The sequence below is a fragment of the Peromyscus leucopus genome, chromosome 4 (genome assembly GCF_004664715.2).
Source record: "Peromyscus leucopus breed LL Stock chromosome 4, UCI_PerLeu_2.1, whole genome shotgun sequence".
In the NCBI taxonomy this organism is placed as follows: Eukaryota; Metazoa; Chordata; class Mammalia; order Rodentia; family Cricetidae; genus Peromyscus; species Peromyscus leucopus.
In genome coordinates, this window is record NC_051066.1 from 78,935,374 (window position 1) to 78,962,383 (window position 27,010).

General features: G+C 44.5%; 2 protein-coding genes across 3 annotated transcripts in view; both read left to right on the top strand.

The window, feature by feature from the left end:
* The window catches only part of Fbxo3 (F-box protein 3), a 38,702-nt gene extending 34,720 nt beyond the window's left edge, over positions 1–3,982 (top strand). The window contains exon 12 of one of the 2 annotated variants that reach the window (XM_037205060.1): positions 439–595. Coding sequence is in view for 1 of the 2 variants with exons in the window: in XM_028877906.2 (XP_028733739.1) it covers positions 439–636 (198 nt within the window). In the remaining variant the exon portion in view is untranslated. Of the gene's footprint in view, positions 1–438 lie in introns of both variants that reach the window. The other variant, XM_028877906.2, reaches the window with a different exon arrangement.
* A 4,109-nt stretch (positions 3,983–8,091) lies between these two features.
* Positions 8,092–25,762, top strand: Cd59 (CD59 molecule (CD59 blood group)). The gene is made up of 4 exons (XM_028877905.2): positions 8,092–8,198; positions 13,905–13,983; positions 22,637–22,738; positions 24,524–25,762. The coding sequence occupies exons 2-4, from the start codon at positions 13,923–13,925 to the stop codon at positions 24,754–24,756; spliced, it is 396 nt and encodes a 131-aa protein (XP_028733738.1). The 5' UTR covers positions 8,092–8,198; positions 13,905–13,922; the 3' UTR covers positions 24,757–25,762.
* The last annotated feature ends 1,248 nt before the right edge of the window (positions 25,763–27,010 follow it).

Sequence of the window (27,010 nt, forward strand, 5' to 3'; positions counted from 1 at the left end):
CTTTAAGATGATGGGTTTTGGAACTCAATAAAAAATATTTTAAGAACAGTGCATAAAAATTAGCAGTAGAGATCATATCTGGTTAATATTTTCACATCTTTTTTCTGTAAGCAAATTTCTAAAGAATTAATAAACACTAAGTTCATTAAAACTTTATTGTGGGTTATTAGGAATCACATACCTACCTCCCTGTATGAATTACCAACTACTCTGAAGAACGAGTGCTGTCTTTGTGAAATGTATTTACCATTCAAACCATATTGAGCATTATTTCATATGTGGTACAGTGTACAGTCTAGACTCCTACATTAGGAGATTGTCCTTTTCAGGTTTGTAAAGACTTGCGCCTAGCTTGTCTAGTTATTTGTATTCTAGGCTATAGAACTATTATAAGAAATGATAGACATTCTTCTCATCAAAAGATTTTTCTCTTTTAAGGAAATGGGTCCTGATGAATATGAGGAGATGGAAGAGGAAGCTGAGGAGGAGGAAGAAGAAAATGACTCAGCAGACATGGACGAATCAGAAGAATCAGAGGAGGATGAGAATGAATCAGATGAGGGTCAAGGGGAGGAGAGACGGAGGAGGGTCTTTGATGTGCCCATTCGCAGACGCCGCTGCTCGCGACTCTTTTAGCTGCTGCTGCTGCTGCTGCAGGAAGCTCTGGGATGGCTCTTTGTTAAATAGATCTGTCAATAATGTAAATAATTATGCTCAGCATATAGCAGAATTAGCATGACCTATTGTTCCAGACCTAGGTTCTCCATGACACTACATTAGGAGTTGGATTGCTTTGGTTTGTTTTGTGGTTGTAGGTAGAGGAAGAAATGGGAATCTTATTTTCTCTCCCAGAAGTCAGTATAAGAGCAGTTCTGTAGCTACAGAACAGATGTTTCTGTGTTTAAAATATTTTCTACTTTAAAAACAAAACAAGACACAGAAGTGAAAGAAGAATTGTTTTCGCTGGGGATTTTACATGTAGCAGAAACACACAGACAAGGGTAGAAGGAAACTGTGACTAACTGAAAACACACCTTTTTAGTTGTTTAGAAACAAAGAAAACTTGTAATTAGCCCAATCCACTTCATGGTTGTTAACATTTTATACTCACAGGAAACTAATTGACTAACTTGAATGGGAATAGTTGGCCTCTCTTAGACAATCTGTCCTTGAATTTAGTCTTTGTCACACAAAGCTTGAGTTGCAAATTTTCATCCTTAACTTTTGTCTTCAACATGATAACTTTGGACTTTAAAAGTTAAAGTTCTCACGCTATGACCTTTCTCACATTATTTACAGATTCATCGTTTTAAATGTAGTTTGTTTGTAAAGGTATGTAGTGTTGTTAAAGATTCTTCACAATGTTTCATTGAGTCTAAATTTGTAAATAAGCATTCTGTTTTGTTTCTTTATATACATTTGTCAAACTTTGTGGTAAGTGATCTGAATTTTATGTTAGGGTTCAGGATATTTCCCTGAAACATGAATTTTTTCTGTAATTATATAATTGAGAGTTTGGAATGAAATCCTTCAAGTGTCAAAAACTCATATTTTAAAAACGATTTTGTGTAAGTGCCTATTTCCCAAAAATGAGTATTAAGCCTTAGTTCTTACGATAGAAGATGGCAATGCTATTCGATGGCTTACAGCCAGGGTGGAGTAGGTCCATTGTGAGTTGTCTGCTGGCTTTGATTATGCTCTCTTGTTCTCATCAAATTTCCTCTAAAACGGTTCTCTCATGGAGAACATTCAGGAAGGGAGAGCCCTATTCAAGGCTAAGTGTCTACTCTCAGGGACCATGAGCAAACTTGGCATTTTATGATGACAGATCAGAATATTCTGAGTCATTTTCCTACTTATTTTTCATAAAACAGTACAGTCACATGGTGTTTCAACAACAGAAGCCAACAGTAGTCTCATTTTGTGTACACCACATCTGTTGAATGTGTCATTTTCTCTTGTGCTTGATTAAATCTCATGTTTTATTTGTTATGGCCCCCAAACATACAAGATGTTGACAGTTGTCATCTGGTGACTGATCCAGAAATGAAATTAAAAGTGATCAAGGACAATGAAGTAGGGGTGGAGTCACTAGTGGCTATTGCTTGTGAAGTCGGCCATTCCAGCATAGCTCCACCCTCAAAGAACAAGAACGAATGTGACCTAAGCTGTTGGACCATCTGCTTCACTCAAGGCAGTAGGTTAGACTAAGTCAAGAAAGGTCAGCATCAGATCTGGAGAACCTTGTTATGACCTGATTCGACACAAATGTATCCTCAACACCAGAATGACCACTGCCAAAGCAGGCTTTGTCTGCAACATTGAAAGAGAAGACTGGACCTGACCAGGGTATTGAAGTTACTGAGCTCTGGGTGGTCTAAAATGACTCAGTAATTGTTAGCAAATGCAAAAGTGAGTGATGAACCTGCAAACTCGAGTGTGAAGTAGCTGACTACGTTTTAAAAGCTTGAAAAGCTTATTGTGGAGGGCAGTTACTGCCAGAGCAAACCCTCTTCTATCTAGGTTTATAGAAAACACATCCTCTGATATTTGCACAGTGATGAAGTCACCTGGCAGTACGGTCACCTGATGACTCATTTCTTGGACTATATCCCAGTTAAGTGATAGTATAACTATCATCAGACTGCCAAATACTGTTCAGGCTGCCCCTTTTTAAAAATGGACAGTTGTTTTCATTTATCATTAGGCATTGGTAACAAAATACCTTATTTGCTTGTTTTGTTTTCCAAGACAGGGTTTCTCTGTGTAGCCCTAGCTGTCCTGGAACTCACTCTGTAGACCTGACTGGCCTTGAACTCGTAGAGATCCACCTACTTCTGCCTCCCCAATGTTGGGGTGAAGGGCATGTGCAACAAAATACCTTTGATTGTAATTTACAATAGAAAAAGTAGCAGGCAATGATGTGAAAGGATGATTGAAGCAGAAGGATCATAGTGAGTTTGAGATCAGCCTGGGCTATAGAGTAAAACTGTCTTTAAAAAAAGAAAATCTAGCTCTGTAAGCTGAGACGTTTTAAAGTCCTTTTTAGGGCACTAGTCTCATTCATGAAGACAATCATAAGTGAATCAACATCTCACATCTTCATAAAGCTGCTTTGTGGATAGTTTCAACATAATGCACCGGAAGGGGACATAGACATGAACATTCAGACCCCAGCATCAACCCACTTTAAAAGGACATTCCCAATAAAGCAGTAATGTCAGAGCTGGCCCCATACTCCCGTGCCATTCTTTGTACCCGCTTTTTCCCTAGCGTACTGATAATGCCCCCATTGCCTTGAACCCTATCTAATGCTTGTGTATCACAGTGCCTCAAGATTGCTTAGCCACCCTTCAGAATTGGCTGCCTTGGTATATTACACAGACTTTGTTGCATTATTTTTCTTGGGGACAGGACAATAGTAGACCAAAGATTCCATTGAAGCCCCGCTTGATGGGCCCATAAGTTTATCAGAATTACTAACAGGAGCAGGGATAACTGACAGCTACAGTTGAGGAACAACAGCCTAGGCGAGGACTCACGAAAGCACCTCTGCATGTTTGAAGAGTTTCTTCTAGGCAAGTGTGTACTGTTTATGTAACCCTGGAAGGGGTCTTTGGTCATAAATTTCAGAGTCGTCTACCTCCTCGTGAAACAAGATGTTAATAAGTTGTCATCAAGTGACTGACCCAGAAACGAAATGAAAAGTGATCAAGGACTGAAGGAGGAGAAAAGTCACTGATGGGCTATAGCTTATGAAGTCGGCCGCTCCACCATAGCTCCACAAAGAACAAGAACAGATGTGACAGGCCATTGGAGCATCTGCTTCATTGAAGGCAATGAGTTTCGTGAGCCTCCCTGCTGTTTCTATGAATAGGAATTAGCTGTACAATAAACATCCAGCTCACACTCAAGTGTGATTAGTTGATAAACCTCTGTTAACTACATTGCAAAAATTCTTAGAAAAAAAATTTAATGTGTATGGATGTTTTGCCTTCTGTGTGTATCTGTGCACCACCTGGGTTCCTGGTGTCCATGGAGGCCACAAGAGGTCACTGGGGGTCCCCTGGGTCCTGAGAATTGAAACTGGGTCTTCTGGAAGATCAGGCAGTGCTATTAACTGCCAAGCCATCCTTCCAGACTCTCACTGAAAAGAATTTAACCATTGGCATCATCAATGCTACCCTAACCAGACTCAATGGAGCAAAGTCCACTTGCTGGCCTTTTTAGAACACATTCGTTCACATATTTGTTTGAACCTCAGGATGAGACTTACCTAAATTAACAGTAGCTTAAATAGTTGGGTCCTTAAAGAAAACTCAGAGGTAACTAGTTCAGGACTGACATGGCACAAGGTCATCAGTGTCCCAGATCCAATAGTGTTCCAGCTTTCTCTTTATATCCTTAGCACAACACCTTAAAAAAAAAAAAAAAATCTCATGTAGCCCAGTCTGGCCTTAAACTTGTGACCTTCCCTCTATCTCACATGTACTGAGATTACAGCTGTATGCTACATGCCTGGCTAGAACTTTTAAAGGTAATTTTATAGTTGCAAATTGGCAACCAGCCATATGTATTCAAGGAAGAATGATGAAAACAAAAGGCAAGATGTTAAAGAGGTAAATAAACTGAGTCTCTAACAGTGATGTGGAGAAGGGGTCTAGAATGTAGGAATTATTAATGAGGTCTGGTATGGAGGAGTCAATGACCCAGGCAAGCTACAGACCAGAATTTAGGGCAGTAGCAATAGGAGCATAATGAATTGGGTGAAATTGCAATACATAAATGGTAAATAGTCCTGATTAGTTTGTGTTGTGGGTTTTTACTATTTTTGGGGGCCCGCCACCCAGCTCTCAAATCACACATGGAGCTTGTTCTTAATTATATATGTCCTTAGTTTGGCTTGTTTCTTGCCTGCATTTCTTAACTTTAACCTGTCTTTTGCCTCTGGGCTTTTACCTTTCTCTATTTCTGTAAATCTTTCTTTCTTACTCCGTTGCTGGCTGTGTAGCTGGGTGGCTGGCGCCTGATGTCCTCCTCCTTCTCTGGCTACCTCCCAGATTTCTCCTATATCTTCTCTGCCTGCCAGTCCCACCTATCCTTTCTCCTGCCTTGCTATTGACTGTTCAGTTCTTTATTAGACCATCAGGTGTTTTAGACAGGCACAGTAACACAGCTTCGCAGAGTTAAACAAATGCAGCATAAAGTAACACACCTTAAAATAATAATCCCCAACGAGTTTGTAGATAAGAGGGAGTAGAATAAAAGAGTTGATTTCCAGGTTTCTGGCTTTATAAAAAAAATAAAATGGCAGGAAAGCAGTTGTAGAGAGGTTTGTATACTTTTGAGTTCAGGGACATAGAGATACCCAGCAGTAGACTAGATTCGAATATGAAGATGAGGTTGGAATGTGCAAATCTTTTGTGAACACATACTCCTAAGGTAATAATAAAGTAGCGTGGATGTACTAGTCTTCAAGGGCAACAACTCAGTCTACCTGATGTTTTGGGGATACTATTGCTGTGATGAAACACAAATGCAAATTGGGGAGGAAAGGGTTTATTTGGCTTACACACTACCATATATTCTCATTGTAGGAAGTCAGGACAAGAACTCAAGCAGGGCAGGGACCTGGAGGGATGCTGCTCCCTGGCTTATTCCTCATGGCTTGCTCAGCCTGCTTTCTTATAAAACCCAGGACCACCAGCCCAGGGATGATCCCACCCACAATGGGCTGGGTGCTCCCCCACCAATCTAATTTAAAAAATTCTCTACAGGCTTGCCTGCAGCCCAGTCTATGGAGGCATTTTATCAATTGGGGTGGGTTCTCTCTCAGATGACTCTAGCCTGTCAAGTTAACGTAAAATTAGCCAGCACACCGGGGAACATTCAGTTGTTAGGGGAGAGGCAAAAAGAATCTCAAAATTGAAGTCAAGAGGTTGGTAGCAAAAATACTTGGGATTTCAGAATTTAGGAGCATTGAATTCTAAAAGGAGAGAATAGAAATATACTATATAACATATAGATATACTAGGCAATGCATACAAGACAAGGGAAGGGCTTTGGATGCAGGCACACTAACTATCAAAGCACTCCTGACTCAAGCCACACTCGCAAAGAGGAAAACCAGGATCTGGGTACTGGCGATCCTGGAACTCGGCAGAGGATCACGATAAAAGGCACATGTCAAAGGCTTTTTTTTTTTTTTTTTTTTTTTTTTTTTTTTTTTTTTTTTTTGAGACAGGGTTTCTTTTTGTAGCTTTGCGCCTTTCCTGGAACCCACTTTGTAGACCAGGCTGACCTCGAACTCACAGAGATCCGCCTGGCTCTGCCTCCAGAGTGCTGGGATTAAAGGCGTGTGCCACCACCGCCCGGCATCAAAGGCTTTCTGATTATCCTTCAGGATGCTATCTATGGTTTCACTCCCTGCTGGTGACTGGCTAGCAGGTGTTTCTTCCCCCAGCCCCTGTGTTGTACAGGGCTGTCCTCCGAGTCAAATGCTTCCATCTGTAGTCCAGTCATGCTTACTTACCGAAGATCATCCAGTTGGCCCCCTGTTAACAGTTTACAGCTCCTCAGAGAGGGGTGGGGAGGGTCACAGAGCCTCACCTGACTATCCAGCGGATGCCATTTCACCTGTTAGGCAATGCCTCCCTAACGGCATGTGGCTTCAGGGAGGGCTGGACTATTGGAGCTTGGGAAGACCAGGGAAGGGAGCCCTCTGTGTGTCTGAGAAAAAGACACCATCTCTGCTAGGTAATGACTTTCCAGTGTGTGTGTGTGTGTGGGGGGGGGCAGAGGGAGCATCCACACTCCTGCAGAAAACCTATGCTCTGTAAGAAAACTGAATGAACTCATAGGTTCATCAGAGTCAACTTTGGTGAATTTGTGCCTAGGTTTGTCATCGAGATTTTAGGAGGAGCATAGATGTTGCTCAAGATCACCCCACCCTAGAAACCTGGAAGGATTTATTTATTGGTAAACCTTTCAAATTTCCAGAGTAGAGAAAGGGCCCGGAACTGGGAAGATGACCTACTTTAAGAGGGATTGGTTTTGTGGGATGTCCTACCTGGTGATTCACCCACTCTTCCTGTTTCTTTTGGTCAAAAGGTGTCCATATGCTTCTTCTACAGCAGAGTTTGAAGCTCAGTCTCTGTTATTGCTGATAGGCTAGGAGAAGAGTGGTTGTCCCAACCCCCTTTGTTCTTTAGGATATGGCAGGTACAGAGAGACCTACCACATGCCAGGGAGAACGGGCCATGTTTTGGAGGAATAGATACTACTGGGGGAAAAAACAACAAAGAAATGAGAATTTGCTTCCTATTGCTGAGGACAGAAAGCCTTAAAAGTCAAAACTCTCAACTGGATCATTGCATCATTTCTCCCATCCGGACTGATGGTCTAACTTGGATTTAATCCCATGTATGCTTCCCTTTCCAACTCAGCAGAAAGCAGGCCTGAGATGCTACAGCTTCCCAGACCTATGCTCAAAGAGTACCTCCTGTTCCTCTAGGAGGCCAGCCTCTTGGAATGTTTACTCTTTTTTAAATTATTGTTCCTGTTGCTTCTTTACTGGATGTGACTCGTCCCAAATGATAAATGGCAACTTCATATTACAACTTCACGTGAAAGGCCTAAGCGGTAGTTTTGGAGTTTGGGTACCTGACCAGTCCACAAAAGTTTTCAAACGCACGACAGAATTTTGTCTTGATTCCAAAGAAAACACTGGGTAGCTGTGTCTGAAGAATATTTGGAGGTTGTCCAAACCTGAGAGCAGGAGCAAGCCACCGCTGAAAGGGCCTGGTAAGATGCCCATGACGGACCAAGAGAGAGCTCAGAGCGCTAGCTAACACGGGCACAAAAACATTTTAGGGAGTAATTTTTTTTTTTTTTTTTTTTTTTCAGAAAGGAAAGATCAGAAGCCGTTTGGGGTAAGGAATGAGAGGGAGACGCACACCTTTTCTGTTCCCTGGGTTTTGAGAGTCTAGTCCTGGCTGCCAAGCTCTCTGCGGAGGCAGAGGCTGTGACCCGGAATAGTTGCTGCAGGGGAAGGGGGGTGTAGTCATCAGTTTTTGGGCGTGGCCTGAGGAGCTTGATAGCTGTCCAGCAGAGGGGCGGAGCCGAGCGCCTACTGCGTAGAAAAGCCTCCGCCGATGAGTAACCGCAGTAGCAGGTTCTAGCGGACAGCGAGGTGGCAGGTAAGCAAGGGAGCAGAGTCGGCTGTAACCGAGACTGGGGTGGGAGGTGGGGATGGGTGGTGGTGGTGGGGTGCGTGCTTCGGCAGCGCATGCGCCTTTGTTCCTTCTCCCTCGGGAGGCCTCTCCCAGGCTTGTAGCTCGGGATACCTCTCCCCCGCTTGTAGCCCGCCAGCCTTCTTGATTATAGTGAAGATATCCTGCCGCAGGCCGGCCCCCGAAAGCCCGCGCTCTGCTTCCCACGCACGGTCCAGGAGCTCGGCATTCCCTCGGCACCTGCCTTCGGGACGCCTCCCGCGCCACACAGAGAAGGCAGCCGCAGGGGAGCCGAGGGGGGTAACCTCAGCCTCGACTACTTACTGCCTTTCTTTCTTCTAGCCGAGGTCCAAATTTGAACTTGCTTTAGCAGGTATTTTTGGTGCATGGGCCGGTGCCACCCTTCAGTCTGAGGGCGGACTTTGAAAAGAACCTTAGGCAGTGTGAGTGTCCTTTGTTTTTGTTCGTAGGTAGTCGAAGCAAGCTATTTAACCTTGTTTTCTCATCAGCAAGAGGAAAGCCTTACTTCACAGGGAGGTAGTGAGCACTAAGGTCACTCACGGAAAAGCTCAGGTTGGCCTCCGGGAATGTGGAAAACAGCAATTGTTAAGGAGTCCCCAACCCCAGGGCCGCCTTTTCGCCACTTCTCCAGAGCAGACACCGACATCAGAATGTCCGTCGAGGGCACTCACAACATTTGCTGCCAACAGTCTGGGGAGGCTAAGAGAGTTACCTTGTTAGGCACCACACGTACTTTTTTGGCATGTACTTTGCTGTACATGGAAAACCTTCCGTTTCATTGGGCAGGCTGAAAGAGAAAAACTCAACTCAAACGGATTTTAGAGTGAGAATACCGGGAAGAACCAGGGACTTGGAGTCCTGGAACAAATTGCAAAGAGAGGGAGGCTGTTGTAGGTGAAATTGAAGTTTTGTGTGATTTTAAGAGCACCGGGATGCTTATCCGGGGCCACTAGGTGGCTGGGAGGGGCTTTTCCATTGTGATGGTGGTTTGCTCTTTGTCCCTACCTGCTGATGTAATTACTTTGATCTGAGTAAAGGATCTTTGGGTATCTGTTGCATGCTTAGCTACTACTGCGTGTCCAAGCTTGTAAGGACATAAAATCGGCACGCCCATGAGACTGCTAACACTGGAGTATATTAAACCACTTAGTTCCCAGGCCTTGATAAGTACAAGCAAGATTCATCCAAAGTGACTTTGTGACTATCCTATTGTCTTGGGACAGGTAATTCCATCCCTCTGGCTTTCTATGAACTTTCTATAAAATGATAATGTTGCGGCTTTATTTTTTTATGACATGCTTAGCCTTAAAGTGCATCAGCCCCAAGCTCCTTGGAATTTCAACTACACCCAGGGCTGAAGATGTCTGTGAATTATGGAAACTGATGCTGTTAAAATCTCTAATCTGGCTAGGTGATGTGGCTCAGTGGTGATGTCTTGTCTGTGTTCCATTCTTAGTATTGTAAAAGTAAACGAAGGAAAAGGAAAGAGGGGAGGGAGAGAGACTCTTATGCGGGTTTTTTGTTTGTTTTTGTTAGCTGCATTTATTTTGGAAGCCAAATTACAATCTCCATCTATGTTCATGGTTCCAAGCTCAAATCTATGCTTGAAATGCTGTCTCACCATTTTCCAGGAATGAGGCTGCTGGTTATAGCAGCTTTGGGGTTTTGTTCTTTTTGTTTGTTTGGATTCGGGGTCTAGCCTTATTGACCAAATGGGTGTAAAACTTGGGCTTCCTGTGATCTTCCATCCTCAGCCACCCACGCAGCTGGGACTATAGGTACATGACATCATGTTTGGCTTTATATTCAGTTTTTATTGCTGCCAAATGGATTTTTAAAAAAAGCCTAATACAACACAAACCTTCCAGTTCCTTCATCTTCCTGGAGTCTGACTGGGGTCAACACTGGAGGCCCCAAGGGTTCTGTGTCCTTGACTCATGCAAGTATTGGCAGAGTGAAGCCTTTGTGACTGGAGAATCCAGATCTGATTTCCTTGAGAGGTGTTAGTTAAGGAGCATTCTTAGATTCTAGAGGTCATGAATATGCCGTGGCCAAGGGAGCTCTTCCTGTCCTCAAAGTTAACAGTAGTAAGATGAGTTTATCATGTTCTTCATGTCCTGCCTCTGCTTCTGCTCTCCAATTTCTGACAGGTTCTGTTCCCTTCCTCTCCCTTCTGAGGACCCTGTGGTTATACTGGAACAACTGAGTCAACGACAATAATGTGCATAACCTTCGGGTCATTGAAGGTCCCCACCAGAGCATGCCTGTAGTCACAGGTTTTAGAGGTAGGGTCTGGATAGTTTTCCCAGAACGAGGGGTCACTTCGGCTGCCTGCAACTGCTGCCCTGTAAACTAGCTCTCCTTCACTCTCAGCTGCTTAAGTGCAGGAAGTGATTCCATTTACCTCATATTATTATTGTCAGGATTAACTACATCGTTATGTCAGGGGCACTAACACTAGCACTGGCCTGTAACATTTACCCTGCTCCCCCAAACAGCAGTTAAGTAGCAATCAAGCTTAATGGCTTGTGTTTGGTAACAAGTTGCATCAAGCGGTGTAATCATGGACCCTGCAGGACAAGAAGACACTTCTAATTATTTAATTAACACTAACAGCTCATTTTACAGCCCTGCTGAAAGAATCACTTTCAACCCTTGGGCTAGGTCACTGCGATCTGCTGGTCCTCAGTGTGGTCTCTAGGAACATCTGCAGCACTTGGGAACTGGAAATGGGATTACTAAAACGTAGATGATGATCTATGACTACTAAAAAGGAAATGTACAATGTGCAAATTTTCCTGTGGTTTCACATTCTAAAAACAATACTTGGCTAATTATAGAATGCACTTGGGGGGACGGCAGAGAGTAAAGAAAGGATCAGGAAGAATAAAGGATTTATATTTCACTTAACTGTTACTGTCAACATTTTACGGCATTTACAATGCAGCTTCAGGCCAATGGCCATTCTCCTTTCTGACTCGTCACACAGAAGCATTCTGTTCTTGGAAATAGTGGCCTGTCTTGGCATCATTACACAAGGCCATTTCCTTCCTCAACTGCCTTAATCTCCAGCAGCCTTGTCGTAGAAACTGCCAGTGATCATGTGCATCTGGGCAGCGCTATTTGGACTCAGGGTGTTATTAATACAGTTTAAGAAGAGGACATGAGGGCTGGAGAGATGGCTCAGAGGTTAAGAGCACTGGCTGCTCTTCCAGAGGTCCTGAGTTCAATTCCTAGCAACCACATGGTGGCTCACAACCATCTAGAATGAGATCTGGTGCCCTCTTCTGGTCTGAAGGGATATGTGCAAGCAGAAGCAGAACATTGTATACATAATAAATAAATCTTAAAAAAAAAAAAAAAAAAAAAGAAGAGGACATGAGCTGCCTATGGTGGTGCACACCTTTAGTCCCAGCACTCAGGAGGCAGACGCAGGTAGATCTCAGTGAGTTTGAGGCCAACCTGGGCTACATAGTAAGGTGGTTTTTTTTTGTTTTTGTTTTTGTTTTTTTGACAGGGTTTCTCTATGCAGCTCTAGCTGTCCTGGGGCTCACTCTGTAGACCTGTCTATCTGAGGACTTCTGCTCAATCCTCTCCCTGCTCCCTTGCAGTAGTTTTCCATACCCCAAGTCCTGCCTAACCTGAGTCTGTAAACCATCCTTTGTACTCAGAGTCCTCCTCACGTGAGTAACGGAGCAGGAAGCTGGCCACCGAGGAAAGAGGTCCTCCACTTGTAAGGAAAGGGCCAGGCCCTCTTTATCCTTGAAAAACACACACCCCATGGTGACTCAGACCGATTTCTACAATGAACAATGAAGAAATCGCCTGTTTTAGTTTCTTGATCTTCCCCTGACCTTGGCAGTCGCCTTCAAAGACATGAGGCTGGTGACGTAGTCCACACCCCTAGAACTTCACATTTCTAACTCTGAAGACACAGGGAGTTTACCCCACCACAAACCCCTTTGGTCAGCCAGGCCTGAGCCTTGGCCTGTTGTCCCAGGAGAAAGGCATGCAGAACCCCGTGGTTTAAATGACCCATCACTGCCCTGTTTCAAGGTGGACCCCGAGGTATACAGGAGGGTGGAGACACTTCTTAAACCTGCTCCCCAAACTTGGCGTGTAGGGAGCTTTGAAACCTTCTGTGCCTTGGTTCCTTTATCGGATGAAAGGAATGTTCCAGGCGTTTCCACACTTACCCTTTCACCTGCTGCTTGTTATTAGTCACCTGGACACTGATGTAGTGAGGACTAATCACTAAGGTTACCTGGGAGCTGCTTCCTTCCTGTTATACCCAGATCACAACCCCAAAGAGACCACCGAAGACCATGGATGTCCAGAATGCAACAGCAAGGTTTATTCTGCAGATACAAGTCTAGACAGGGAACTCGTTCCTACACCCAATACAGTGAGGCAGGGAGGAGTTGCTCTTTCTTTGTGTGACTAGCTATTTAAAGGCAAAAACCACAAGCCCTTCAGGGCGGTTGGGGAGGGTTGGGGGTTTGCACGGGTGCAACTCGGATTGGTTTATTTTTATCTCTGTTCTCTTTTAATTGGGTGAGGGTATGTAACCTTTGAATTTACTGGTTGGGGGTTACAATTGTCATTTTGAGGGCTGTCTGGCACAAGTCCCAGGCTTTGTCCTTGAGCCTCCATGGGGGCTGGCTGGCCTAGCATGTACTGACTGTGGGGGCTGGTTCAGTGGTCTAAGCTCTGTCCTTGACTCACGCACATAGCTCTAAGTTGGTGAGGGGTCCCAGACAGTAAACATCTGGCTGAACTTTGAGCAGTCAGAGTACGTGCAGAAAGGGAGCTACTGCAAGGACTATGTCTTTTGTTCACGGCCCTCTCAGAGACTGCTGCTCAGTCTCAGGAAACTGAAATTGAGGCCTGATCTCTGAGAGAAGCCTGAGCAGCCTGTTATGGCGTCTGCTTGGTCCTTTCACTTCCCTAAAGTGACGAGACACTAAGCCTAGGCAACTGGACCGCCCTATACACACAGGCTTTGCTGTTGCTGCTCTCTGAGGCCTTCCAGAGGTTTGCTTAGGCTCTCTCCACTTGATGGCCTGGCTGAGGGACAGGGTACTCCAGCTCACTCAGCAGCATGGGCAGGGCCGTGAGAACTGAAGCCAAAGTTACCATGTCAGTCAGACGTCTCACATTTTCATTGGACTAAACACCCCAAATGGGGAAGGTAGTATTTCCTCCTTTTTACAGCAGTGAGTATCAAACCCAGGGCTAGATAAGCATCCCTGGCCCAGGGGAGGATAGATTTATTCCCTGTGTGGCCATGAACACTGGCTTATAAGAACTAAGTCAAACCTTAAGGGTCAGAGGTGGGGGAGGGGCTTCCTGCCCAAGCCTTTGACTCCTGCATAGCTGCCCATCTCCCCAAGATGGACATTTCCTCACTAGCCGAGGTCTTGAAGCAAGAAGAGAGGACCGCCACAGCCTTACTCAGAACTGCCCTGAGTTAATGCACTCCCCCCCACCCTCCCACCACCCTCCCCACCCCCACCCCTGCCAGTGGAAGTTTCATGCCTGTTCTGTTAGCCTTCTGTGCCTTTCCCAAGACCTCCCTGGACTCTAGCGTGTGGTTTTGGAAATAGCTGGAAGGTATCTGTCAGTCAGTGACAACACTCTTGTTCGTTCCAGATTTGGTGGACAGGCACAATGAGAGTTCAAAGGCGACTCCTCTTCCTGCTGCTTCTTCTGGCTGTCCTCTGTTCCACAGGTGAGTGACCTGGGCCCCTGGACTGCCCTTGGTCATGGTGCTCCTTTCTCTTGGGCCTCTGGGAGTGTGAGCTGCTGCCGCTGGCCTCAAGTCCTTCATCAAGGCCTGGCTTTGGTTCCTTTGCTTCGAGTATCCCAGATCCTGCTTGTGTAACAACTCTGATGCTTTGGGGTGCCTTCCATGGGGTGTCTGCCTGAGTTAAAGCCCATCCTAGGTTACAGAACTGTTGTTCGTTTGTTTGTTTTCTTTTTAACGGGTGGAGATCAGGTTTCTCCCTTGTCCCACCACATACTGCTTTGGGATTTGAGCAGATATCTTTATAATGCTACACAAGTTCTTTTTGAAAGATCTCAGGTGTGGGAGATTAGGGGGACACTGGGTAAGCTGTCCTTTTGGGCAAGAGTTTATTAGAGTTACTAATGCCATGGGTAGACAGACAGACAGCAAGTAGTAGGTGCTCTGAGGAGGTAGGTAAAGTGGAGGCACTTTACAGGTCTCAAAGGGGGAAGGTTTCACAGCACGAGTCTGCAGCCAGGCTGTCTCTGATGTGGAGGATGTGACTTTTGTCATTCCTGAGTCTGGCTGCTTCCTTGGGGAAGTGAAAATGGAGCCTGCCTTCCTATTGGAATAGAGGAACCTGCCGTTAGGGGCTCTCAGTGAGGGACATGGTTATTTCCTTTACAGAGGAAAGCAGCAGCAGCAGCAGCAGTCTAGCCTGGATGCTAACACCTTTGGGCCCACGATTGTGGGGATTCCCCTACAGGCTTTACAGCAGGCAGGAAAAAAACAATCCATGAAGAGACAAGTATGAAACTTGACTCAGCCAGATTTTGTTACCAGTGCTGGGCCAAGGCTTCTAGAGCCTGGCCCAGATCATTTTACTTTAGTCATATTTAAGCACAGCACAGTTTAGAAAAAAAAAAAAAGCATTCAGATAACAATTAACTCAGTCCCGAATGCACAATTTAAGGCATGTTTACATTGAGACTCCTACATCGGGCTTCTTTCAAAAGAATGGGGACTGTTGACTCAGAGACCGTGCCCAAGATTTAGGGTCTAGGGAGTTTGACTGAGGTAAACCAACACCTGTGGTGTCAAGATTGGCCTGGCCCTAAGGTAACACAGAAGTCACTTAGGCTGTTGTAAGTCTCAAGTGAGATCACTCAGAAGAGTAGGTTTTATGGTCTAAAAGCAATGCTTGAGATTTAGGGGGAAAAGTCTTCTCATATAAGGAACAACATCAATTCTGGGAGACACAGGCAGAACCTGTCTCTTCAGAGAGCGGGGATCACCAGGGTGTAAAACTACAGCATCCCGGGCATTCCCGGAAGAGCAGCTACGCACCTCATTCCACTGAGGAGGTGAGCTGAGTGTTTAACTTTCCTGGCTTCTCCAGTGCTTGTCTGTGTACCCAAGGCCTTTTTGCCCTCTCCATGCTATGAGGACAGCCTTCTGAGCTCTGTCCTTCCAACCCACCATTTTCCTGTGCCACCGAGATAGTGGTCATGATGCTTGCAGCAACAGCTAAATAAACTTAATCTTCTGGCATGCACGTGCCTATCTTTAGTCTAAGCATTTTTCACGTATTTACTTACCTAACCCTCTTGCCAATTTAGCAGATTATGTACTTATCTCCTTTTTACAAATGACAAAATTGAGGCCCAAAGGGTTACAAACTTAGGAAATAATGCTCACAAGAGATTTTGAGTGCATGAAATAATACCTAGAAGTAGCATGTCAAAACGTGACCCCAGTCTGCCACCGGAGTTCCTGATTTTCACTCACTGTAGGCCACTCCCAGGCTACTGTGCTAAAAACTATCCATCTCTGGGCGCCCTTCTCCTGGCTTCTGAAGAAAGCTGTTTTTACGCTTCTGGGACAATGGGAACACCCACTTTGTGTTGTGTTATCTTCTGCCCATCTCATACTCTTCTAACGTCCTAGCCATGACTGCCTTTGGCAGTGGGGGAGGGGGTTGCGGGTTGGGGTGGAGGAACCAGCAACAGAGCACAGAAAGTGGAAGGTTCCTGCAGTGTGGGAGTGTTTGGAGCAGACACACTCTGACTGCTAATAGATGAGGAACTCTGCAAATCATCACCTTTGTCCCCACCCAGATGGTCTGAGGGGCCAGCGAGACTGTTCACTGCACCGTGGAGAGAATGGAAGCATGGTGCATATTCCAGCTCATGCCTCCGTCCTCGCCCACCTCTCCCGTTAGCTTTTGGTAACCCTAGCTGTGGTGCGCTGTGATGTGGTCCACCTCTGTCACATCACATTTCATTCTTAATCCTTCTTCCTGCTGCATTTCCTGGCATTTGCAGTCATCATCTGCAACTGTCAGGGGAGCCAGCTTCGATTTGAGACTGTCAACTGCCCTGTGATAAATTTGGGATATACCTAGTCCCCTTCCTCAGAGAATTTGGGTGTGAAGCTAAAGGCGGAGGAGAAAGGGTGAGAAAGATCGAAAGACAGAAAGCTTTTTGTTTTCGTTTGCTTTTTTCAAGACAGGATTTCTTTGTGTATCCCTGGCTGTTCTGGAACTAGCTCTATAGACCAGGCGTGCCTCAAACTCACAGAGATCCACCTGCTTCTGGGATTAAAGGCGTGCGCCACCACCTTCCCTGGCTGGGAAAGTTGTTTTTAAATGCTATTGTCTAAGACCTAGGAAGCCCTTAGGAGAATTTTCCTGGTAATCAGCAGGATATTGTCTAAGACCTAGGAAGCCCTCAGGAGAATTTTCCTGGTAATCAGCAGGAAAATTTTGATCTTTTGTAATAAAGAAAGTCAAGTAGTACAGATTTTTCTCTTGTTACAGCAGTTAGAGCAGGATAACCCATTCCTGAAACTAGGACAAGAAGGGGCCCAGAGGGTCAAGTCCCCCTCTGTCCTGGCTCAGCAACAACCATCCCCTGACTTTGACCTGTCTTCCCTTGCAGTCTACAATTTTTTACTTTTCCCAACTCAGTGAAGTTAGAAAATATCTTGGCTAAACCAGGCTTGAGTTTCAGAACCGATGGCCTGTTATGGAGACGTTTATCATGTGACATTCGTCATGTCTGTTAATATCTTCACCTTAGTTTTCTCTCCTGAAATGGGGATGACACCGCTTGAGCCTGATATTCCTAACAGTGCTGTGAAGGGCCCAGCGTATAGGTGCGCAGACATGGGAACACTGATTGAATATGCTAGCTAGGGATACGCCTGCCCTACAGAAGATCCCAATGTGGTGTTGGCCTTGGCCTTGCCATCTAAAGGCTTGTCACTAAGCCACATGAACTCTGGCTCTAGCCAGGAGACCAATTCCCTTCTGTGGATGGAATATAAACTGGCCCTCAAAGAACCAGGCTAGTACAATACCCTTCCTCTCCCATGCTTTGCTTCTCCTATGTATGTGGCTGTCTCTAGCCCAAGGAAGGGACCATAGAGAATGGCATCCTTGGGTTTCTCGTGCTGACACTGAAGGGGAGCAAGCAGAAATGTTTGCTGGAGTCCTGCCTGCAGCTCGCGGCCCCACTTTGACTCTGTCACTCTGTGGCTGGCTGTCCCTCAGTGGTCACTTCACCTCTCCAGGCAAAGTAGAGAGAGGGGAGAAGTTTTGTTTTGTTGTTCCTGATGCTTCAGTGGGTTGAATTAGAACCTTGCCAAATCAAAATACTCCCTTTGAGTGAGATGTCACACCGGCAAAGGCTTAGGTACAGAGAGCTTGCTTCCTTGCAAGACTCAGAAGTGAAGATCTCAACTTCTAGAAACATTTCCTTGTCCCCTGGTGATAAACAGAGGTGTTGGCCTTAGAACTAAAGGTTGTCACTCAGAACTAAAGGTCAACCACACCGGGTTTAATCATGACATAACCACAGCATCCTTCTGTGAGATTGTACATGTTTCTCCTTGAAAATGTCTTTCTGTGGGTGGGTGCTACAAAATCCTGATGTCATGGTAGAAGCCACGTGACAGGAAGACCATTCTCTCCGGCACAGGGGAAGGGCATACCTCCACACCCACACAAATTGGGAAGATTCCTTTCTGATTCTTGCCTCAGCCTCTTTTCACAAGTGCTGACTGCCATCTCTTCCTTGTCGTGTTATAAAACTAAAGGAGGAAAAAGAGGTCAGTAAAACCTGACTCTTACCTCTCAACACTAAGTTAGACCTAAAGGGACAGCAGTTGTTTTTCTGTTTTTGAATTAGGGAACCAGGGCTTAATGTCTCTGCTATGATTGGTTGCCCTATCTACAAGAGTTTAGTGTATACCTGTTGTCTTGTGTTTTCTGTAGGTACTTCTGACCCTGGGTCTGTCCTAACAGGAAGCAGTTCAGTGATATCCTATTCCAGAGGTCATTAAACTTTTCTCTAAAGGGCCAGATTGCAAATACCTGAGGCTTTACACACCAGCAGGCAAAGAATCCAATACACTGTACAAGCTCATATAAATAAAAGAGAGGAAACAGATTTCTACAAAATTTCGATTGACAAAAATCCACAATGTAATAACTGCCTATCAGTGTATAATGTATATCTGCTAATGAGTGGAATAGTGTTTTTTTTAGAAGGATAATATTTTGCTTATGGTTTCAGGATTAGTGTACCCCATCACCAAATCAGTTAGTTGTAAATGTTCAACTGAAAGTACTAATCTGAAGAGATTTTTACCTTTAAAAATGTCTTTTCACACCACCAAGTGCTGATTATCGACCCCCACATAACGGTGTGATGTAGTTGAGTATATTGTTGTTTGTGAACCCCTCATGGGATTGTTAGGTCATTCTCTTGGTACTTTCCATCATTGCAGATTATCGCCTTCCAGTGGAAGGTTAGGAGGAAGCTTCCCAATTGTACAGCTAGATTTGAGTTTTTGTTTGATTTTTTGGAGGGGGTACCAGCAGTCCTTGGAACCACTATTTAACAGTGCTAGCTTTAACCTCCCAACTCTTTCTCCATCTCCCAAGCACTCAAATTGCATGTTGTACATCAGTATATCCACCTCAGTTGGGTGGATTTGCACTTAGACCTGGGTCCATCCTATTTTTGTTTGTTTGTTTGTTTTTTGAGACAGGGTTTCTCTGTGTAGTTTTGGTGCCTATCCCAGATCTCACCCTGTAGACCCAACTGGCCTCAAACTTACAGAGATCTGCATGTGCCACTGCACCCAGCTGGTCCATCCTATTTTAAAAACTGTTTTACAGCTTATTAGTCTTTGCAACACAGATTGTAAACGGTCTTATTAATAAAAAAAAAAAAAAAATCCAGAGCCAGATATTGGGATAAAAACCTAAGAGATCAGAGGAATAGGAAAAGTCACAGACAACCTCACCTCACTGACACCTCAGTCTCCAAAGAGACCTGCTTCCTGTATACCCACACCTATATTCCTTTCTGTTCTGCCATCTCATTTCCTCTCTCTGCCCAGCTACATCACTTCCTGTCTGTCTGTACAGACCCCCAGACCTCTATGGTTAGTGCTGGGATTAAAGGCATGTGTCACCACTGCTGGTTCTGTTCCCCAGTGTGGCCTTGAACTCACAGAGATCCAGATGGATCTCTGCCTCCCAAATGCTAGGATTAAAGGCGTACACTACCATTGCCTGACTTCTATGTTTAATATAGTGGCTGGCTTTTTCCTCTGATGCTCAGATAAACTTTACTAGGGTGCACATTATTGGGGGACACAATACATCACCATAAATCTTATTGAAAATCTACCTGCTGGCCAGGCAGTGGTGGTGCACTGCCTTTAATCCCAGCACTCGGGAGGCAGAGGTAGGCAGAGCTCTGTGAATTCAAGTCTAGCCTGGGCTACATAGTGAGTTCCAGAGCAGCCAGCAGCGCGATATAGAAAGACCCTGTCTCCAAAAACAAATATACAAAACAAAAACCATACATACATGCTCACCCCTGGTAAAGTCACTGAAGAACCTTCACAGCTGCTCATTGTGAGTGCCAACACAGGCCTGTGTAGTCCTGACTCTACTCTTTTGTCTTTTTTTTTTTTTTTTTTGGTTTTTTGAGACAGGGTTTCTCTGTGTAGCTTTGTGCCTTTCCTGGAACTCGCTTTGGAGACCAGGCTGGCCTCAAACTCACAGAGATCCGCCTGGCTCTGCCTCCCGAGTGCTGGGATTAAAGGCATGCGCCACCACTGCCCGGCCTCTTTTGTAATTTTTAGGAGGATTTTTTTTTTTTTTATTAATCATGCAGGCTGTGTCTTATAAGTCTGTGTTTTGGCTCATTTTTCTGTGGCTAATTCAAGGAATTCAGTAATCATAGCAAAGCCAATTGTCTTCCTACCACCGAAACGGATTCTCAATCTGAATGCAAAGATGCTAGCTCATTGTCGTTTTGAACACTTAAGCTAGCTTTCCCTGGAATTTCTGTCTTAGGTACCCATCAAAGCAAAAACAGAACTCTCATCTCAAAGAGGACAAGAGATAGTTTATTCTGGAGCCAAGCATGAGTGATCATGGCCCAGGAAGACAGATTTAGTTTACTCCAAATTCCATGTTCTAACATGGAAGCAGTTTGATGAGATTTTGTAGGAACAGAACCAAGAAAGTCATAAATCGCCAGGCACGCTTTAATCCAGCACTTGGGAGGCAGAGCCAGGCGGATCTCTGTGAGTTCGAGGCCAGCCTGGGCTACCAAGTGAGTTCCAGGAAAGGCGCAAAGCTACACAGAGAAACCCTGTCTCGAAAAACCAAAAAAAAAAAAAAAAAAAAAAAAAAGTCATAAATCAAGACGCTATTGGAATGCACTGGTGGAAACATGAGGTAGATGGGTTGAAGTGAGGTGGGGGCCTCTGTTACAGGCCCCAGGTGCTCTCTGGCTGGACTCCTAGCCTTCTGCTTAGTTAGAAACAAGTCTTCAGTCTGTACATTCCAAACATTCTACCTAATGGTCACAAAACTGGTTGGTCAAGTGCAGAGGGAAGCCCTAAATGACTAAGAGGGCTAAAGATGGCTTAAAGGAATTTGGTTCTGGAATTCACATTCCAAACTCACCACATTCCTTGAAAGTAACCAGTTAATCAGCTTCAAAGAAGACTCCAGCTTTTTTGAGGAACTTTGGTTCACGGTATTGAAAGGTCTCAAACGTGACTTATTCAACGTCATAGGTGCGGCGGGGTCTGAAGGGAGAGGGGGATCTTCAGAAGGCTTGGAAAAGCAAGGACATTTTTTTTTTTTTTTTTAATTTGGGGAAGGAGATGAGGCAGGGAGTGAGGGAGGAGAGTCTTGTACTGTGGAGAAATGAGAGGAAAGAGTCCAGAAGAGCAATGTGAGGTGTGGAGGAAATGCACCTTCCCCAGGTGCATTCACTAGATGGGTGGGAAATGTGCCCTTTGCCCCCGAGGTCTCTAAGCTCCTTGGCTATTGTCATGCTCCTGGAATCCAGACACCTAGGGAGTTGGCTTCAGGAACTCTGACAAGTGCTCTGCTGCTCCCTGGAACATCCATGATCCCAGAATCAACTCTGAGAACTGAGAACTGGGCTGTTTGGAGATGGAAAGGCCATTTTGGCTCCTCTTGGATTTAGATTTCTTCCTCTGAAGTCTGAAGGAGGGGATCATGCCTAGGGAGCCTGTCATAGAGTCACAGACATCCTCCTGGTACGGTGCCTGCTAGTATCTGTTAAGACTAGAGGGAAGCATGGTATGGTTAGCCCCTGGTTCAAACCTAACAGGCATTTCCTTCCCCAGGTGAAGGGCACCAGTGACCACCTGCTTCCTCTGAAGTAGGTGGCTGGTTGCTATGAAGAATGCATTTTTGTTGTTGTCATTTTCCTGTTAGCTGACAAGGGACCATATTTCTCCAATCTCCCTCTTGCCCTTTTGTGCTGGGTTAACCAATTGTGTCACATTGTGAAGTTGAGTTCCCACCAATGGGGTGAAAGGCAGTCACCATGTACATTGGGACAAAAGATGGAAGTGATTTTGTTACTGGTGTTTGCTAGCCCAATTTGCACTCTGGCACCCTCTTTTTGAAAAAAAGGAGGAGAAGGAAGGAAAGAAAGAAAGGAAAGAAAGAAAGAGAAGGAGAGAAAGAGAGAAAGAAAGAAAGAAAGAAAGAAAGAAAGAAAGAAAGAAAGAAAGAAAGAAAGAAAGAAAGAAAGAAAGAAAACGAAAGAGAGAGAGAAAGGAAAAGAGATTTGCTGAGTTAATTTTGCTTTTTTCCTTTTCCAGGTCATGAGCTTTCCAGTTTAGATGGTTACTGTGTCAATCAATCCAAGGGTAGCTGAGCTTCAGGCAGCCCTGTAGGAAAAGAAACACACACACACACACACACACTCACAGTGAAACTCAGTCACAGCGGAAGTAGGAAGGGGACTATTTGAGGAAAGGAAAGAATTTAGGGGGTAAGAGGGGGAGTATGAATGGGCTTACAATATATTGTATTCATGTATGAAATTGTCAAATTTTTAATTAAAAATAAAGCCAGGTGGTAGTGGCACACACCCTTAGTCCCAGTTCTCAGGAGGCAGAGGCACGTGGATCTCTGTGAGTTCAAGGCCAGCCTTGTCTATAGAATGAGATCTAGGTTGACCAGGGCTACATAGAGAGACTCTATCTTGAAAAACAAAAAACCAACCACCAAACAAAAGATTAAAACAAGCTGACCCAGACCTGTGGTTTCACAGAAGCCAACAGTCTTTCTTCCTGTCTCTAGGTGTCAGCCTCAGGTGCTACAACTGTTTGGACCCAGTTTCCTCATGCAAAATGAATACGACTTGTTCACTGAACCAGGATTCCTGCCTCATTGCTGTGTCCGGTAAGGGCCCCTGGGTTTCTGGTCTAAGTGTTGTCAGGGATGAGAGCCTGGAAAACCTGGACCCCTTTAAATCTCACTCCATTTGTGTTCACCAAGCGATGGCTGCTATTCACTAACACCTGCTGCTCACAAAGGACTGGACACTAAGTGTTTCCTATGTACTTCTTACAAATACGGCATTTCTCACATAACCAACCCTTGGGGCCGTCTTCCTCCGCAATAGATGAGAAAACGGAGGCTCAGGTAACATTCTAGGCAAAAGTCAGGCAATCCACACAGGATTTGAATTTGGAAATTTATCTGATTCCACAACTCTCAGGCTTCTTAATAGTGATTGTCTGCTTGCCTCCCAACCTTCTGGGAGCCTCCAGTGTGCCAGGCCCTAGCTAGGGATGCAAGAGAAAGGAGAAAAGGGTATGCATCAAAACTTTGACCTTGGCCTGTCCCAAATGACTGTATAGACCTCTGTCTGACTCCATGTATCTAGTACATATGGAGGCCCGGGATGAGCTCAGAGGATAATAAATGTCCTGTGACTAATAAGGAAGATGATTCATTTGAGAAGCCACTGCCGGTGCTCAGAAGAGTGGCCTAAGAGATCAGGGCGCATGTGAGCGAGGGAAGAAGCATAATGCCCATAAGCCCATATCACCTGCCTTTCCACGCTGGCCGAACTGTGGAATCTCCACTTAAGAATCTGGGAAATGGTCGACTGGGAAGAAGCCAGCAGCTGCCCTCTGTTTTTAGTGGCTGGAGCTCTAAGCTAGGTAAATGTGTATGACTAATGATAAGAGGGAGCAGTGGCCATTTCAGTATGGCTTGGTGTATGAGATAAAACCCTTTCTTTCTAAGAGAGAAGAATAAAAACTGCCTTCAAGGGTATGTTTCCCCAGGAAGGAAAAAACCGTTCAATTAAGTAAGGACCAATCAAAGGTAGCTTATTTTTAAAACAGGAGTACCTGCTAATTTTTATGTAAATTCCTGGAGTGTAGCCTGAATTCCGGCCTTATGTTCAAAGTGTTTGTTTTCATGGGGTATGGGAGGAAGACAGTCCTTCACGCCTTCACTGCTAAGGTGAAAGTGTAGTAATTCCCTCATGAGTACTACGATCATTCATTCCATTTTTTCTTTTTTGTTGAAATTTTTTTTCATCCAATATGTTTTGGATCATTCCATTTTCTTGATCTTAGCCCTCCTTATAGGTAATGAAGTAATATTTGTCTCTCTATCACTATGTAGTAAACAGACTCATGAATAGATTTTGTTTTTTTAAGTGCTTGCTTTACAAATAAAATAGTATCATGTCTCTTTTCCTTCTCTGTACAAGTAGAATTGATTGATCAGAGGCAACACGTGTTTAAAATCTTAGTAGGTATCACCAAGTTTCCCTCTTAAGTAGAAATATAACTGCCTATAACTTTCCCCTACACACACACACACACACACACACACACACACACACACACACACACTCACACACACACACACACACACACACACACACACACACACACACACACACACACACACACACACACACACACTCACACACTCTCCCACTCACACATGCACACACGCACACACTGGCTCTGACCAGACTTTAGATTTATGGGAGATTCTCCCCTTGGAGGTGTGCCATCACTTGCTTGTTCACCTTTACACCCAAGTTGGGATGCCCGTTTCTGCCCAAATCTCTCTCTTCCGTAGGCTAAGCTTGGAAATGCAGAATGACAGGTTCAGAACTACACCCGCCTGGCTTCTTAGCATCTGTGTGTCTCTCCACAGGAAGGCAAGTCTATCAACAGTGTTGGAAATTTTCGGATTGCAATTCCATGACCCTTTTGAACCGATTAGAACTGGCAACTGTACAATACAGATGCTGCCAGGTGGACATGTGTAACAAAAAGCTCAAAGAAGAAAGTGATGACCAGAAAGGAAATAAGGCGACCTCCTTGTCGGGGAAGACTGCATTGCTGGGGACCTCAGTGCTGGCAGTCATCTGGAAGCTGTGTTTCTAGGTCGTCATGGAGCTCTGGGGCACCTCTGTTCTTACCTTTTCTGCTGCTGCAGCACTCCAAAGCTGATATTTTCCATTATATCCTTTTGGGAAAGAATAAAGTTTATCTGAACACTGTGGACAAGAGGAAGGGATCTAAGCAGTGTGGAGGACCGCCCTGCACACAGGGAAGTTTAAGAGTGAAGTTCATGGATCCAACTCCAATAGGTTTTTTGAATCTTCCTTTGCCCTTGGGAGCACTGCCTTTCTGTTTCAGCTTAACTGGGCTTTTGGCAACCCTCAGGGATGTCTCTCTGGTTCCTAGAATGTAGCTGAGAGGTTTAGTCAGTACCTTTAGGAGTGAGTGAACCAGGGGGATTCTTTTCATCATTTTGTCACACTCATAAAATGCTTTCATAGCCTTGCAAATCCAAAAAAAAAAAGCGTGTGAGTATTCCAGATGTGAACTGTCAGGAGCAGTGATGTTGTTGTTTTTTTTTGTTTTTTTAATTTTATTATAATGCTAGGAATGAAACCCAGATCCTTGAGCATACAGGCAAATGCTGTACCCTTAAGGCATACTCCCAGCTCAAGCCTAGTATCTCAGCACTCATGAGGCCTAGGCAGGAGAATGGCCATAAGTTCAAGGCCAGCTTGACTACAAAGTGAGTTCCAGGTCACCCAGAACTATAGTAAGACTTTACCTCCAAAAAAAAAAAAAGAAAAGAAAAAGAAAAAAGAAAAAGAAAAATCAAAGCAATAACAAAAAAAGGAAGAAGGAAACACAAAAAGTCCATCTATTTTTTTTTATAGAAGTACCAGTGACTACAATTTGACTTTTCCCGCATCTCTAAATTCAATTTCCTGCATCTCTAAATTTTGCATAGGCTTTCCCAGCTTTTTTAAGAAAAATGTAATTGCCTACAATAATGCTGTATTTAAGCTATTCCCTCTCATTTCTTAGAAAAGCAGATTATCTTGACTTTGCTCCACATAATGAAGTAGTAAACAGCCTGTGCTATATGACAGAGGGGCGTAAGTGTGTTTATTTTAAATGTTACCTAGCAGGAAGACCCTTCACGTGTTCATGCATGAAGGATGAATGCAGTGGGAGCAGACTGTGCGGCTGTCATTTGAGATGTCCAAATGTTTCCAGGAATAGCAGCAGGCCAGCGGGTGTGTTCCACCTGCCTGTCTCCAGCCTGTTGGCTTCGCAGTGGTTCAGCACAGTTCATGCACAGCACATTCACTGTGGCTGTCTGTTAGCACAGAGTTTGGAAGCCTCCTTCCTAAAAAAGGAGAAGGCTGTTCCCTGTATGTGCCGAAGCCTGACTTTTGCAGAAGAAGGAGTTTCTTTATTAACTTCACAAACTGTTTCTTATGAGAAGGGTGTTAAATTCAAAAAAGAAAACTCTCTTGATTATATAATGTGTTAGACAAATCATGTGTATTATTTTAGACAGCTATGCAGAAATGGAGCTTTTCTGAAAAGAAAATCTCAGCCAATGGATGAGCATGGCGGGTGCAGCCGAAATATGACAAACAGCTCATACAATGTGTAGTTCAAGGGTAGCGACAGAAAGAATGTGCTTTCGGGCACTTTCGCCTCCTGTTGCCTTGGTTATCAGTGTCCTCTGCTGGCTCAGTGTTTTTCTTTTTGTTTTTTTATTTTGTTTGGTTTTGTTTTCTTTCTTTGTTTTGTTTTGTTTTTTTTTTCAAGACAGGCTTTTTCTGTGTAGCTTTGGTGCTTATCCTGGATCCCACTCAGTAGACCAGGCTGGCCTCAAACTCACAGAGATCCCCCTGGCTCTGCCTCCCAAGTGCTGGGATTAAAGGTGTGCACCACCACTGCCCGGCTGCTTGTTTGTTTTTTTCCCACAACATCTTTATTTCATTTTCTCTGCCAAGTCAAATGATCAGTTATGACTGTTTCCTCTAAAGGATTTCTCTCCCTTAGCAACTGACTGAGCAGAGTAGCCTATTCCATATGAGTTCTGAGGAATGATAACTGAAATTGACTCATTTAAACAAAAAAAAAAATCGATATTTCAAATTTTGTGGGTGTGTGTTTTGTGAGCAAGATGCATCCAAGATTACAAAAGCTGAGAATTTTGCTGTTCTGGAAGTCTATCTCAAGATCCAGGTTCCAGTATAAGACAGTCTGACAGGCATCTTGGGCCATGTATCTCCAGTTAATGGGGAAACGGGAAAAGGGAGTTGGTTTTGTTTGTTTTTTAATTTTAAAAAAGTTACTTTGTAAACCAGGCATGGTGGTA